This window comes from Agelaius tricolor, unplaced genomic scaffold (genome assembly GCF_023055355.1).
Source record: "Agelaius tricolor isolate 1412-34295 unplaced genomic scaffold, bAgeTri1.0.p SCAF_24, whole genome shotgun sequence".
NCBI lineage: Eukaryota > Metazoa > Chordata > Aves > Passeriformes > Icteridae > Agelaius > Agelaius tricolor.
Window position 1 is genome coordinate 5,227,332 of NW_027269284.1, and position 17,153 is coordinate 5,244,484.

The 17,153-nt window shown below is 40.5% G+C and overlaps 1 protein-coding gene across 2 annotated transcripts in view; it reads right to left on the reverse strand.

Moving 5' to 3' along the window:
- Window positions 1-251: 251 nt before the first annotated feature.
- FAM53A (family with sequence similarity 53 member A) overlaps window positions 252-17,153 on the reverse strand; it is a 70,070-nt gene continuing 53,168 nt past the window's right edge. For both annotated transcript variants that reach the window (XM_071447255.1, XM_071447256.1), the window contains exon 5: window positions 252-1,454. In XM_071447255.1, coding sequence (XP_071303356.1) covers window positions 1,131-1,454 — 324 coding nt within the window. In that variant the 3' untranslated portion in view covers window positions 252-1,130. The remainder of the gene's footprint in view (window positions 1,455-17,153) is intronic.

The following is a 17,153-nucleotide window of genomic DNA, read 5'->3' on the forward strand; positions in this document are numbered from 1 at the left end:
TAAAAAGTATGTGTTGCAATAGTCTGCAATGAGTGCAGTGTGACATTTGAGATTATTCCAGTGGATGTAATCATTGAGACACTTTTGGGATCCAGCATGAGTTATTTCACAGAGCTCCAGACAAACCTGACATCACTTTTGTTTCAGATGACCAGAAATCTGCCCTTCCCCTCCACCAAATTCCATGCATAAATAGCCCATTACAGAATCTACCACATTTTTCACCAGTAAAATCCATGAGCAGACACAAGTGCAAAGCAAAATGTCATTTTATTTAATTCAAGGACTATTTTCCTTCTAGTATTGCTGAAGGGATCACCTCCTGGGGAATTGATCATTACAAAGTCCCTGTCTAAAAGTTCAAGTGCTCTTGTTGTACATTCTTTTGAAACACAGAAAACATAATGACCAAATAGGTGGGCAGCTACTTGCAGTTTTGGCCCACCTAAATTAGCATTGCTTCAGGCTAGAAAACAATTCAAGTAGTAAAATAATGAAAAATGTTAACCTTTAAGGTCACTACCATATTTTGATCAAAAAAGTCCTGAATGTATGAAAAGAACATTTGTACATGTTATGAAGTTGTTTTTTAACCAGACACTGTCAAAGATGGCAGTTAAATATTTTGGACCAGTTGTCAACCAGATATTTAAGAGTTCTATCTGAAGGTTTATTACCAATTTCATTATGCAATTCACTTTTCACATTAAGCTCTTTAACAAAAGCAACATAGACCCGCACCAGAATCACTGTAGACAGATTTAGTTTTATAGAATGCCCTTCTGAAAATTCATTTCAAAATAGAGATGCTTTTTCTCCAGAACTGTAAAAGCCATAAAAATGCAAAATATTTGTTAGGAAATTTTTAATCAAAATTATTCCTTAATGTTCAAAATAACATTTAACCTCCTACTATTTTTTTTTTTGTTGTTGTTGTCATCCACATATTGACCAATAGACTAAACAGGTAACAATGGTTCACGTTTTTCCCCCACCTGAAACATTTCTTCTAACACAGCCCCAAAGATAGGCAATACAGAGATTCAGGGACATGGATTATGCATGGCAAAGGTAATCCTCTATCACTTTAATTTAGAACAATTCTGATTCTAGCACACAACTTGGGAGTCTCAGTTGTTTTCAATCTGCTCCAGGTCCAAGTCCCCACAGTCTAGAGGGAAGATTCCTTCTTCAGTGCTCTCACAATCGCTCGTGTCCTCGTCGCTTTCGCACACCGCGTCTGCTTTCTTATAATCCCTTGTTTTGAAGCCACCTTGGCACGACCCGTGGTGCCTCCCTTCATCCAGCTGCTCTTTCATCGGGCTGGAGCCAGGGGTGATGATGTTCATAAGATCATTTGAGTCACATGGGGATGACACAATTGTCTTCATTTGTGTGTCATCATCATCATCTTCATAGTCAAGGGAGCAAAGACTTTTGGAATTTTTTAAAGTCTGCAATTAAAAAAAAAGAAAGAGAAACCATGACTACATTAAACATGACTGGACAGGAGGAACAGAATAAATTCTTGACATTCTTGAATGGTTTGAGTGTATGTACTCAAGAGTGCCACGTGTTTAAAGTAATCCTCAAAATGAGAGGCATGAAGGAAGAGGAAGAATGGTATTTACTTACTACACAGTCAGGCTTTGCATGGTTATTTTGCCTAGATTCCCATCTGTGAGAAAAACAGTCCTCTTTTTTATGCAGGAAGAGCCAAAACCCTACCCTTGGTCAACTACATAAGGAAAGAGAGACACGCACCCAGTTTGCTGTATTGGGTTTCTGGCAAATCCAGAGCAGAGCATTTGGTGACACCAGCATTTAGGTCAGACAGCTGCCTTGCAGCCTGGTCAACAATTAATATCCCCTGCAGACAATGAGCCCTCAGGCGTCCCCTCAGAGACTGCCAGGACAACTGGCACATTTGGGTAGTCTCAAACAGAAGAAACCCAAGCCTCTACTGGGAGCATCCTGCTTAGTTAGTCTTTCAGCTGGGTACTGTCTGAACAGGAGCTCAGGAGCAATTCTGTTTAAATTCAAAGGATATTAAAACTAGAGGGGCACTCATCTTTATTTGTACAATGGCAAAAGAAAAGAAACACTCAGTAAATGTTCTACCTCTGCACCAGAGATAAAGGAAAAATGCCTGAGCTCCTCAGGCTGTAAGGGATCTTTGGCTAGAATCCAGGGAGAGCATTTAAGAAAAAAACAAATATACAGAGAGCAGAACTTAAAATTTAACAAGTGAAAAACTTCCAAATTGTGCCTCATGCAAGCACCCAGTGAGAGGAAGGTGAAACAGCCAGGGCTCTTCTGAGAAGTGGTGCAAGACAGAATAATGTCACACTCATTTTCAGTCTCTCACTGGTTAAGTGACTCCAGCCTCACAGACAGCAATCATTGTATTACAAGGAGATCCACAGGGAACAGGACCAACTTTCACACCCATTTCCAGCTTCCTCCCCCAATTTGTCATTTCTTAAGTATTTCATATTTGTTTATTTGAAATGGGAACATTGCAACATTCCTAGTATGCTGTATTCCAGATGCTCTTCCAGACAACAGTGTAATGGTTCCTGCTCCACCAATGCACACCAGCACCCACATAAGGGGGCTTCCAGCATCTTTGGGTATTTTTTTAAACAAAACTTCACAAATTCAGAGGAAATTTGAATTAGCCTTGTTTGTATACAGCTGGTTAAACAAGGAAAGCTCCCCAGGGGGAGGGGATTAGCCTGATCCCTTAGGCTGATGTAACATGTGGAACACCTTGCAGACAATCCCACTGCAAGGTCGCAGAGTTCCTTGGACATACCTACATCAAATCTGCATGGAAAGCTCACTGGAGGGAAAGTTCAGGTAAAGGGACAAAGCAGAGCACTTGAGGGCTGGAGCTCAGCCACAGCACAGGCAGGCTGAGGGTGGGATGGGCAGCACTGGGATGGGATGGGATGGTGGCCCCATCACTGGTGCCCCTCCACAGGAAAGGCACTGCAGCAGCATTCCCTGAGCCTGCACCACGTTTAACACACCAATGCAAAACATTTCTCCACTGGTCAGAGGTTTGTTTTACTCTTCCCCTGCTCAAACAGCTTAAATATCTCACAACACACATTAGATGTTAGTTAAAAAGTCATACATTTCCAGGCAGAAAGAGCTATAAGGGATAATCTAATTTGTTTGAACAGACAAACCAGACCTCATCTAGGAGCTGATTTATGTAACTCCAAGGCCTGCATCAAAGATGAGCTCTCAGAAAAAAAATTACTGCTAGTCATAGTTCTGTCAGGAGGAATTCAAAGTCTTTGTTAGCCATGGTTAAAGCCCATATCCAATTTTGCATGTGACTAACACCAATAAGATAAATAACCTTGCATGATCAAAAAGATTTGTATTTTCAAATTTCACTCTCCTGTGAAAACAGCTTCAGTATAATATACATTCCTGCTTTCAAAATGCTTCCATACAGCTCACTTACATTTTATTCAAGTAGAAGCATTTGAGAACATTTGAGTTTCTTTCTATGACAAACAGGTACAAATTTCTCTCCTATTTACTTAAAAGCAAACCAGTATATTTTTAAAGTAAAAAACATTTAAGTATATTTTAATCCTAAGTCTATCTCACTGCTTTGAAAAACACAAGATATGTTCTATCTCCATATAGGGGACAATATTTTCAGTTCTTTAAACTTATAGTAGGAACTGGGAAGAAAAGGAACCAAATAAAGAGAAGCTTTGAAAGTTCTGCTTTCACTGTCTTAGAAAGGAATTCCTGAGTCCCCCTTCAAAATATCTTTTATTCAGTTTACTGCAAGAAATTAATCCAACCACACAGCTGTCTCTCTAGAAGGTTTGTGTACATAAATGGAAAATTGCCTGTTAGCTGTACTGTGCTGAAACCACTTGAATGGGAACTTTTAGCTGGTTTCAACACAACAGCAAGTGCATTCAACTGGTTCTTTGTTCACCCACTTGTCACAACCTCACCAAACTAAAAATAGGTGGATTTATTATCTCGCAGCACAATCCAGCTCCTTTCACAAAGCAAAAGGTAGAAATTGCAATGCATTCAGGCCCTCTGAACTGCAGCTTTCCATGCTACACTGGTACAGTACCACACCTTTCAAGAACAATTGTGCTCAGTGGGGAGCCTGCGAGTACTTGCTCAATGGTCCTCATTTTATAAAGGATGCTGGACTAGCAAGACAAAAGAGTCCACAGTTGGCAATGGATAGAACTCAATCAGCTAGAAGTATTCTTTTGTGTGATGGGAAAAAAGGGAAAAAAAACCGCTCAGAGTTTTAAAAGAAGTGAGGCGATAAAATGTCTGAATATTAAGGAAAAAACCCCAACTTTGTACCAAAAACAATGGTGGAGAAGGAAATAAAAGAAATCTCTCTAGACCCTTGCCATACAAAGCAAACAAGAAAGGCCCAGAGCAGCTTGAAAGGAAGCTAATGTCTGTACTCTTTATTAAACCTTCACTTCAGAAACCCATAATACATCACTTTCCAAATATAAGAAGCAATAAAAAGGTTGTTTTTGTTTTACTAACAAAACTAGAGCATTTGCTACAGTAGTCAAGGGGAAAAAATAAGACATTTATGTGCATGAAAACCTAGTGTATATAATGGGAGCAGCAGTTCTCATGCTTCTCCCCCAGGCCCCCATCATCCTCCAGGTCCACCCCTTGGCTTTGAGTGGGGGTGAAGATCCAGCTGCTCTGAAGAGGTGCAGCTGCAGCAGCTGGCACTCCCTGAGGAGCAGAGGAAGCCTGAAACCACCACCAGCCCTCAGCCCATCCTATTGCTTTCTCAGCACCAGTTATCACTGATGGGCTGCTCCCTGAAGGCACAGCCTTAGGCAGAGAGGGAATTCATCAGACTAATCAGACTGGTTACGTGGTTTGCTTCCTGTCCCATCCCGAGACTTCTGCCTGCAATGGCACAAGAGATGCTGCTTTAAGAGTAGCACACAGGATTTCTTGACTGTTGAAGTGTCTCTACCAGTAATATGAAATACATGGATGGTGCAGTGGTGCTCATGAGGAAGAGATCCTGGAATTTCCTGGAGTATCAGCATCTAATCCAAGAGCAAAACACTGAAGTAGCAGAAGCCAAGCATGGAGCAACATGTGGCTTTTTTGTTCCTTCCCTGTATCTAGCCACTTGATGGAGAAGGGGCAAGTCAGATGGGCTGCACTTCTCCCTTTCAGAGCTTCATGGGTCCTCTTCACTTCCTTGAATTGGGTTTCCTGTAGATTAGTGAGACTGGCTCCAAAAATGCCTTAACTGATGGTAACTCATAGTTAAACTTCAGATCAGAAGCACCACAAACAGCACAATGCACTTGTGTCTCAGACCAACCTGTCCCCAAAGAGGTCACAGCTGAGTCTCAGCAGCAACAAAACCCAACCATGGAACAAATTTGTTTTTTGAAGAGATTCCATTCAGCAAAGCAAAGGGGGAGGCTTAAGGAAGGACTTTGTCAGAACTGACACAAAAGCCTGGTGCTGAGCAGGGCTCAATCACACAGAACAAACCATCACCTGGCTGACATCACAGCCAACCACACACAGATGTGTCCCTCCCTCCTGTAAACTGAATTTTCACTTCAAGCACCTAATTACATTAGTACCTTCACCTGTGACAATTCAAGTTGGAGATATCTACAATGTCTATTGTAAACAATTAGAAATGTCAACTTGTTGTACAGATTAAAAAATATCCCATCACAGTCCTAATCCCTGCATCTTCTACTATGCATGAAGTGAAAAACAGTAATAAAAATGCTGTGTTTGTGTAACAAACTAATAATCTTTCTGTAGAATAAATCTCTTGACATTTGACTCTGACTTTTCTGTTTTGAATTGCACTGAGCATTTTGTGAACACTCCAGTGTTTGCAGATAACCTTAGCATTCAAGAAACATGCAGCTGAGCAGAAATGCTGCTTCACTGGTACAAAGTGGTGCTGACAGGAAGAAAACAATATAGTATTCTCCATGATGTCATGTGCTTGAGGCTTGCTAATGCACTACAAGTTAAACCCCTAAGTGGGAAAGAATCTCCCCCTGTTCAAACAAGAAATTAAAAGGTGTAGAAATAAATTAGATTTTATAATTCAAGTGTCTAGGAAAATACTTCAGGACCAAAACCACTGCAGATTTTTAAGTTGTGCATTTGAAGTAAATCAAAAGACCCATAATTATTTTTCTTGTACCAGGTTAAAAAACAAGTACTGAACAAAACAATTTCTGATGTACTTATTTATGTATTATGTGGAAGCCATCAAATCCCAAGAAAATTCCTGACACCTTCATGGGCAAAATCAAGTTCAAACTGATTTGGGAACCAAAGATGCTGTTCTCTTTGTTTTAAATCTGCAGTTATCCCTCATTTTCCTGGAAATTTGACATGTGTTTTTATATATTAAAAATGTCATGTTTATGTAATCATCTATAGCTAGTAATCAGAAAAAAAACTGGAATACTGGATATGAATGAGAAAGAGCAAACAGCCTCTAACATTCTGCCATGTAAATAGACACTGAACTATAATAACCATTCCTTCCAGCAGAGAAAGAATTACTGCTGCAATTCTTGTAGTCAAATAAGGTAAAACTCTATTTGCAATGCCAAAGACCCAGTTAAAACTCAGTACAAGCTGACAGCAATACACAGCAATATGGCTGTGACTTGAAATGACAACTGTTCAGTGCTTTGTCTGTGCTGTATCTTCAAAGACGATTTCAATTTTTTTAGATGTAGGTGCCCAGGGAGGGAAGGAAACTGCCATCAACTCATTTCACATCAGATGCTAAACAGCATCATGATGTAACAGGCTTTCATCTCCCACTAGCCAGACTGTTCTAGATTTAAGTGTGCAGTTTTCTGGTGGAGTCTACCATGAAAGTTGATCTATTTATTGGCCTAGATATTCTTATAAGTTTTGTTTATAAGCTGCAAGAACCTGTGATTTAATTTGGCTTTCTATTTAGTGCTATTAGTTGAAAAAAAATTGTATGTCTGAAAGAAATATTTAAGTGAAATGCTGAATGTACATAATTATGCTCAGATATGCCAGAATACAAGGCTGTTCATTGTGTAAACTGAGAGAAACCACTGGAAGAGGTAAAGTCTCCAAGTGAAAAACATTAAAATGCACAAAGCCAGGGGGACAGGAGGGGAAATCAGGGTGCAGTTCCCTGACTGAACCTCACTGCATCCACACAGGGTGCCCAGCACTGGTGAGGGGCTCTCAAACTCAGGCACTGCAGCCCTCAGAGCTGTGAAGCAGCCTACTCACCTGGCCAGGAAAACCCAGTTAACATCACTGCTATCACACCACAATCCAAACAGCCAAGTTGGAGGCATGGGAGATCCCAAATAAATCAGGAATTACAAACAGCATGGACTGAGTTCAACCCAAATACCTACTGCCCCCTGCCCCAAACTCAGACCCAAAAATCATCCATCATGGGCACTGCACATACAATAGTGAATTTCACACTCTAAATATCCCCTCAAACAAAGCATCTTTTCCTTTTAGTGGTTTGCAAAGATGATCTGAACAACTGAGAGCATCCCCAGCCCCCCTCAGAGCTATCAGCTCACCCCTCTCATGGCTTACATGCACTCAGGGAAGTCTCAACATCAAGTAACATAAACTAATCTGCTTAAATTCCTTAGTTTCTTATCAGCCTAAAATTGTTTAAAAACAGAATTTAAGCAGCCAAACTACTACTGTAATTTCGTAGTTATTCCTTTAAGAATTAAATTTTGGTCAGATGGGGCAATTTAGTGCAGGAAACTGTGCTGGGGTTTAGCAGCTCCTACAAGTTCAGGACCATTCATCTCAGGGGTTAACTTTTGTTTGCTTTTAAAGACAAATTGAAAGCTAAGCAAGTTAATGCAGTACTTAATGTAATACAGTCAAGAATATGATTCAACACTACTGCTAACATGGAGAGAGTGAACATATATAGCAATTCTCCCTTTTATAAAGCCCAAACCAACATTAAACCACATTTTTAAAAGTTTACAGTATGGAGTTTTAATCAAGATGTTAGATTTTCTAATTCAGTGGATTTGTGAACTGCAACCTTTTACCTTCCCTGAGTATAAATCATGCAAGCTTTTATTGTAAGAATGTGGCATTGCACTCTACAAACATCAGGCCTACCTATTTCACCTGCATGTAATTAAGCAGAGAAAGTTTCAGCTGTTCTTAGGCCCAGTCCAGCAGGCACCTACAGATGCTATGAATTATGCCATTAGCTCCAACACAGGGGGCTCACACAGAGGATTTAACTCTTCTGAAGTGACCAATAATCAATACAGTGCCAAAGTGGAACACAGGGGCATTGCTTTGTTCAGCTACCTAACACAGCACAAGGCCTGGGCCAGGGAGGAGGAGGTTTAAGCCAAATAGGACAATTCCTGGATACAGCAGCAGGGCTCATCTGAAATGCACCCATGCATTAAAACAGAGCTTTCTTCAAAGGCAAAGAAGCAACACAGGAAAAAAAAAGTTATTCCAAAGGGCACTGAAAGAGGAGGGAAAGGGCCTGGATGTGCTGGAGCACATTGCTCCAGCAAGAGCTGCTGTCAGGGGTCTCTGCAGTACCACAGAAATTCTTCTGCCTTAAGGTAAACCACTGTCTTTGCACACCTTTACCCAGATTCTTACTACTCAGTGCTTGACCCTAAGCACATCTCTATTATAGATAGTGAATTTATGGACAGACTGAAGAGCTGGATAATATGGAACTGGGTCTCTACTGTGCTTGAGCTGCATAAGCTCAAGAGGCTTTGGTCTGGCAAATCCAATCAGCCAACAGCACTAATGAGCAATGGTGTGATGAACAAACAGCTGCACCACTTGTGTGCATACAGGGATGATAAACACATCTGGTTTTGTAGGAGAAGGACACAGAGGGAAACAATGTAAGCACATGCTCTCTCCCAGCAGAAGTGATTCATGCTTTGCCAGAGTTGTTCCCTCATTTCCTATTCAAGAACTATTACCTTTCCTTTCAGAAAGAAAACAGGCTGCAGAAGCAAGAAACAAACTGTGTATTACCATCTTCTGTAGTAATATGATAAAATAATTTTATGAAGATTTAGCTAAACCAAATCTAATTAATACAGGTGAAAGATGCATCTATTTTTCCACATTTCAGACTGGGAAATAAGAAGGCACACACACACATCATTAACATGAGCTACACACACATCCCCAAACAGAAACACAGGCACAAAAGGAGCAGCACAAGAAAACTGCTTAACAAGACTCTGATTGCTTGCAGTACCATCTCTCAGTGTTCAGCATTCAGGATCCAAAAACAAAGACCACCCTGGGTAGTCAAAGCCTTCTGATGTATTATTCCTCTGACAGAAGAATTAACAGACTACCATCAGCTCTGAAACAACATAAACAAAAAAGTTACCTCCAACCCCAGGAGTTTTAATAAGTTTCTCAGTTTCTAACTAGGCACATTTAGACAAGAGAAAAAGCTCTACCTGTGCTTCCACAAAACTCCAAATAAAAAGTGACATTTCAAAGTTTGCTTTGCCACGCCAGAATCTGCTCTCAAGTAACAAGGTCTAAGTTGACTGATTATGCACTGGAGTAACACAGGACAGGATTTGACCCTTGTGGCTTCAAAACATGACCATATTGGCTTAATTTCCTGCCATTTATGTGTCATCTATTTTTATAGAGAAGTTCTATTCCTGAGAAGTTTAGCCAAGGTCTTATTCCTTCATGACTTTGCTATGAGCTGCAAACAATTACTTTAACAACTGAATCACATATGCACCAATTGCTGCAGTGTACATCCATGTACCAACTTCTCTTCAAATTCCTGCATGTTCCCTTTTCATTTCATTTTTCTCCTCAGGTCCAATATTAAGTTGATGTGATGGGTCAAACTTAGGAGAAATTAGAGAAGTAAACCCCAAATCCTGATTGCAATGCTGCCCTCATTAGTTACTGACAGATGTCAGACTCACCTATATTATTGCGTTATGCTGGAGCTCCATCATAACTAGCATTTTAAGGGATTCCATAATTGGGCCATAAAGTTCACTTCTGCCAGGGCAGGGGGATGGAGAAAAAAAAGGGAAAACTACCCCATCAGCTTGGAAACAGTTCCCCCTTCAACCAATTTTCCACAACAGAAATACTTGTCCAAAACAAAGCCCTAAGATCTTGCTATGCAAGTGCACAGAGGGACACACGGGCACAGACACACAGACAAAGCACAAGTGCTGCTATGAATCTTTTGCTCAGCTTAATGCAAAACCCACAACTTCACAGTAAATTCTTCCAGGAGTATTAATTCAAACTGTAGGTGGACCTTTACCACTAATTATTTCCAGGGACAAGTTAAATTGAACACAATGAGTTTAAGAATTAGTGCCAGGGATTGAAGGTGAACGGTGCAAGGACTGCATTTTTCTAGCTCAGTATCTGATTCTGGACTATTTGAACTTTTGAAATATGGTTCAGGAAGTGATCTTGATATTAAGTGACAAGACTGCTATATATTTTTAATACTTAGTCAACTTGTTCCAAAACTTCTATTTGCTAAATAAAATTCAGTCAAGTTGTTTATTGGTTCAAATACCAAAGCTGACAACATGTCAGCAGCTGATGCTCAGTATGTTTTTTGTAAACTCAGGAAACCATATATGTGGTCCTTTATCCTTCAGTGCAATACATGTTTTAAAACACATCATGCCAAGTCAGAGGAGAAGCAAAGCAAACACAACTTGTGTAAGGCAGAATCAACACTCACATTCCCAACACACCGAGGTAACACTAAAACTGAGCTCAAGCTCTCACTGCATGGCCTCAGTTTTCCTCTGTTGTGTAGTAAACCCAGAGTTTGCATGAAAAAGCTGCAACATTCAAAAAACCTGTACATTCAATTACTACATGTGCTTTGCTTTAAAGATGAGGATCTGTTTATGCTACCCCAGCTTGCAAACTTCCTAGCATTCCTTTTGAGTGTTAGTCACATGGTTACTAATACAATGAAAACTGGAATCAGGAAACTCATCAGAAGTCTCATCTATTTAAAACTCCTTTTCTGATAATACTTAAGTTTTATTGCAAAGCACATGTCATCAGAATAAAAATAAATGAATACTTTCAAATACAGAAACAGATGAGCTATTAGATTATCTGCAGCTCACCTTAACACTAAACCATCACCTCCCAGATCACTTATGCAGAAAACATCTCCTTATTAACTATATCCCATTAGAAGTTGCATCTAACAGCAACTTAAGAACAGAACAAACTTCAATTTTTATGTACTGGAAAACACATGTAAACAAGTCAATATTTCCCATCCTAATGGAAAAGTTGACATCACTAAGTGATGTAGAGAAATTCCCATCAGTTCATTTTCACAGGTTTGAGATGTCTGTTCTGCTTTTATCACACCTAGGCACCAGTGCATACATGCAGCAAGAACTGATCAGTGCAATGCAAGTCTAACAAAAGACCAAGTGACAGTTAAGTTTAAGACTTTTCCAAGTGATTTTAAGAAACTCCTCTGCAGAGAAAAGCCTCAGATGAATCAACTTTAAGGTCTCTTTTAGATGATGATGCATCAAATCAGAAAGTGACTGTCAAAAAGCAAGGGAAGCTTCACAACAGATAACAGAGTATGGAAGAACAGAGTCTAGTTTCAGAGTTCAGTCCTTACATTCAAGTACCACAAAAATGTACTAATCTATTAATTTGATTAACATGTTATGATAAAAATACTGAATACTTAAAGAGCCCTCTCCCTGAATTACCCTGACTTAAATTCAAAGATGTACAACTTCTTTTTCTAATAAATTTTAGAAATTGCACTGGGATTTCATTTGTTGCCAAAAAATCTGGGAAAAGTTCCTGTATCGATGATGAAACACTACTCAACACTTCTGCTAGCCATCATCTCTTGCAATTTAGAGCACAGGGGAAAAAAATAACTTAATCCTCTGCCACCTGCCAAAACCCAGATGGTAAAACCTGAGAAAAGTGCTCTCACCTCTCTTTAAACCCTCTGGTGCAGCTTAGGCACATTAACTGTAAGTACTCTATATTTAACACTGAACCATGGCTCTTAACTCAGTATTGCATTGTTTTCCAAACAACATCACCAATAATTTTAGCATAATCCAATTTTCTGATGGGATAAGTAATAATTAAAAATGAAATGTCCACTGCTGGCTGAAACCTGGCATGGGAGTCAATAGATGGCCCCTTTCTTTTCTCATAATGTCAAATGCAGCTGGTCTGGTACTCATTAGCTCTTTCAGCAACAAATACTTATTGTACACACAGGAACTTGCAAAAAAGGAAAAGCAACTCTGCAGCAGATACTGAGCTGCCTCCTCTTCTTCTGAGCACGTTACTTACAGGAAAGTACCATTAAAGATCCATGCAGAGCTGGCTGCAGGTATCAGCTCAGTGATGAGCAGCTCTGGGGATCTGCAAGATATTTGTTACAGAATCCATTCACAAAAGAGGGGGGAAACTTCCATCCTTAATGAGATTTCCTTTTCTTCACTCTCCTCGGGGCTTATGCTCCCTCTCTGTCAGAGCACAGGGAACCTCCAGCACAAGGGCTCACTTCATTAAATGCCATTTTGGGCCTAATTTCACATTGTGAGCCACTGTGCCGAGGCAAAGAAAGCAAAACGCCAGATGCTCTCTGTGCCTGCCACCTCAGCAGCGTTTCATTCACTGCTCCCAAAAACTTCCAGGCATCCATTCAAAACCAAGTACCCCCAGCCTGGTCTGTCCTGTCACAGGACAAAGTGCTGGCTTGTCTTCAACTCACTTTTGATGCTTGCCTATCATCTCCCAGCCCAGCCTACTCCTATCTCCTTTCCTTCTTCCCAAGCCTGCTGGAATTTGAACTTTAAATGGACGCCCTCCATGGCAACAATAGATAAAAAAGGAGCCTTTGATTGTTCATGCGTTGCAGAAAAGAAAGGAGGAGATTCATCCTGGCTGTGACCTAGCAGAAACTCATCAAGCACAGCTCCCCTTCCATTGCAATGGGATGCCTGAGCCTGGAGCCACTCATTCAAGCTCCCTGTGTCTATGTTTCCATTCAAAGAGGATGAATTCTTCAGGTTTCCCCCGTTAAGGAATTAAATGTTGATCCTCAGAATGAAGGGCAACACCAAGCTTGGAAAGCTGCCAAAAGGTTCTGTAACAACTCAGCAGTTTGGAGTTAATTCAATACTTATTGATACCTAGCAGGATTTATAGCTGCATTATTTATAAGGGGGGGGAATCACAGAGCCATATTTAGACCTTAGTAATAAACTATTTTTAGCACCATCTGTTTTTCTAGCTTGTTCCCTTGCTTAGGCAAGAGCATACTTTTATCCAGCTCTCTCTTCCTTGCCCATTTAAAAGAATCCACGGAGTCTAAACTGAAACACAAGTTAGGATCACTCAGAACATTTACTGTGCAGCAATCCTCCTAATCATGTTCTGCAAATCAAGCCTGCTGACTAAGGACAGTCTTGGGCTGATGTAACACTATATATGTTGTCTTCACAGAACAGAGCAGATTTTTTTAATGTAAGGGGCAATGTGTTTCACACAAAGGAGGTTACTATCTGGAAAGAAACAACTGATCATTAACTGCATTAAGCCATCTGAAAAGTGGTTCACAACTCCTGGCAGTGCTTTTCTGGGACGTGGTTGCCAAGTTTCACCCTCATTAAACACATAGATTTTTTTCTTTTGGTCACAAGTACATTCTGCCAGGCCAGGCTGCTGTTAGAAGGGGAGAGAAATCGTAAGCAGCTGCTGCAAGCACCTTGTTTCAGAGATGAGTTTCAAGCTGCAGCTGTTACCCACTCAAAAACTCCCCCAAACCTCATATTACCTTTTTGAGTTTACATTGATATTCTGCTTTTAGCATGTGACACAACACTGGTGGCCTCTGCAGCATGACAAGGGACAGAATGAAGGGATTGCTGGTTCCTTGAACTCTGAGAGAAGCAAGGCTTTGGGTACTTCATGCAGATTAAATTCTCAGAAATGCACTTGATAGCAGCAATATATTCATCTTAATCTCTTGGCTCATAAAAGTTTTGTTTTTATCCAAACAGCAGCACAGATATTCAAAAGTTTTGCTGTTGTGTCAGATTAAGAAATTTTCCTGTAGAGCCAGGCAGAAAACTCATGTAAAATATGAGCTCATAGGGTTCTTTTTTGTTACAAAGGGCAGCAGCATTAAAGGTTGCAAGCTGGTTTCCTAGGCCTTGCAGCACAGGTCAGGCATTCCTAGGAAGCAGACTGTGTGCAGCAGAAAACCAAAAAAATTCCCAGCATGTAGTACACAGGTCAAAATTAAATTCTACAAATGCACAACAGAAACATGCAGCCACTTTAATGGGTTCCAACGAAGTCTTGAGGGCTTTGAAACTTCAAGCAATCAGTATTATTAATAGAACATTCACTTGGCACTGGCATTATGCAACAATAATTTCAGTGTGAAGGAAATACAACAGTGCTGCCCACCCAGCAGCCCCTGGGACGTTTCCTTCCACTTCACTGCCTTTTTTTTCCCCCCCAGTGGAGGAAACAGGACACAGCACTCCTAACAGCCAGTACAGCACACTGCCAGGTACATGGAAAGGCTCCTTGGCAGCAGAACACATGGAGAGGCCATTCCCAGGATCAGAGCCAGGATGCTGAAGTCTGCTCCTGCTGAGAAGCATCTCCACAAGCCCCAGCAGCAACCACTGTGTCCCATCTGCCAAAGCTCCCCACTCTGTGACAAGTGCTCTGTCCCTCTCCAGGGGGAAAAAGCTCCAACCCAGTGCTGCTTGGAGAGGACACCTCTCAAAGAACAGTCTGCCTCAGCTGGGAGAGCTCAATGAAAGCCATTCCAAGGACAGAATCAGTCTGCAGCACTTTGAGTGGCCACACAAAGCACATGGACAAAAGCCAGCACATACAGTAACTGTCGCAATAAATTTAAGATTTATTGCCAAGTATGTTTAAGAGTAAAAACTAAGATTACAACTTGTAGTTCAATTCTCTAAGGCTGTTGCATAACCTGCAACTATATTACAACATGAGAGCAAACTAATACTGGTGATTAACCAGGAATATAATCAGAGGATCTGGAAATCTTCAAAAATGCAGCTTGTTGCAAGCCTTACAGCAAAGCATCCGACTTTCATGGGGGCAAGGATGCTTGCTTGCACACAGACACTTTTGTGAAGATTTGGAAGGTGTAACCTCCCTGATTCCTTTTACAAAGCTGACACCTTATTTGCTACTACATATGCATATTTAGTATGATTCTGCATTCAGACAGTACTATAGGGACAGATGAATCACAGTCTCAGAAAGCAGCTGGAGAAGATGATGGCAAAAAGATCCAGGATCAGGCTCACCAGGATCTGCCCATCCACCCTTCCCTTCCACACCAGATGGCTCTGGAAAGGCAACAGTTATCTGTCCTTAAAAATCAGTGATCACAAAGAAAAGGCCTGGTGATTAACTCTCAAGTCCATACCCATTTGAGAGGTGGCTGTGTGCCAGTGAAAGGAACTGTGGCAAGCCAGAAGAATCTGTACAAACTCCATTTCTATCCTAGTCCATTCAGGGATCTCTCCCCTCCATTCCAGTGACTAAGGGATCTGAGCAACTGGATCCACAACTCCAACACTGAAACCCTCTCTCAGTCAATATTCTTGCATATCAAGCCTATGTGAAATTGATCTACAGCTGGTTCTAACTGTATCAAATTATATATTGGCAAAAACCAGGAACCATTAGATTTGTATTTTACCCTACTTAAGTAGCTAATAACCTATAAGCAAAGTCTGATCTTACAAATCTTGAACTTCTAATTTTAAAATAATGCTCCAAAAGCACTGAGGTAGTTTGAACAAAAAGTGACTTTTTTAAAAAAGTCATACAATACATGTATTTTTTAAACCTCAGTAAGTTTGTTACCACTACTTAGCATTTTGAACAGTATTACTTCAGTCCTCATGATGATCATTATTCAGCAACATGTTTCCATGTCAAGGCCTCCAATGGCAGAGCACAGTGAAAAAAGTTACAGAAAGGCCTTTTAATATATAAATGAATTGTGTATGTGCCCTGTAAGCAGCCACAAACAAATCTTTGTCTCCTCACACTAGTCAGAATAAACACATCAATACTAGCCTGCAAGGTCACCAACATTACTTATTCAGTGTTAACTCCTCCTGATTTGGAGTAGTAACACCCTTGCTCCTCCTAGTAGAAACATTTTATCCTGACAGGTACACAAAATTCCCTGGCAATATCCAAGAGTTCACCATTTTCTAGAATGGCTGTATTTACACAAGGACACACTGGCTTGTGTCCCTTGCCAATGTCTGCAGGCCATCTGAACCAGTCTATGCTACACTTCACTCGAGCTAAAGGTGGGAGCCCAACTTTAGTTGTTAAGATTTAAGAAGTGGATACACACTTCAGGTATTACAAGTATGCATTACAAAGGACTCCTCCTTCCTCCATCAAACAGATAATAACATATTTACCAGATTAACCACAGCCTAAAGTTTAATCTAATTATTTTTGAATCAGACTCTATCACTACAAGATGCAAAAAACCACTATGCTTGACATGCAGGCACCCCATAGACTTGAGGACTCATTTCTCTTAAAACTGAATTCTTTCTGCTGCTCACTCTTGCAGGGAAAGGACACCTCCTGCAGAGCTCAACCACCACAGAGCAGAAGTAAAATAAACTGAATTTGAACCAGAGTTCTGTCCAAAGGATATGAAAACAACCAGACAGTTTGGATGTCCAAGAGCTTAGTGGTGTCTCAAAAGATGGGAATCAATTAAGTTCTTTCCAGTATACTGAAGCTATTCAAGATGATTAATGACCACCTAACTACTCAGGTCCATGCTTTCCACTGTTAAAGGACCTTAGGCTCAGTGACAGAAAATACAGAAAATTCTTATTTCTTCTTGGTTATCCAAATTCTCCACGAGGTGTCCTCTCCCAAGGAGAGCAGAAAGAATTCAGTTCTTTTAGCATATCAATACCAGAGAACAGTATTTTTTAACATGGAGCATATATTTACATTAGTTATAAGTCTGAGGTGAG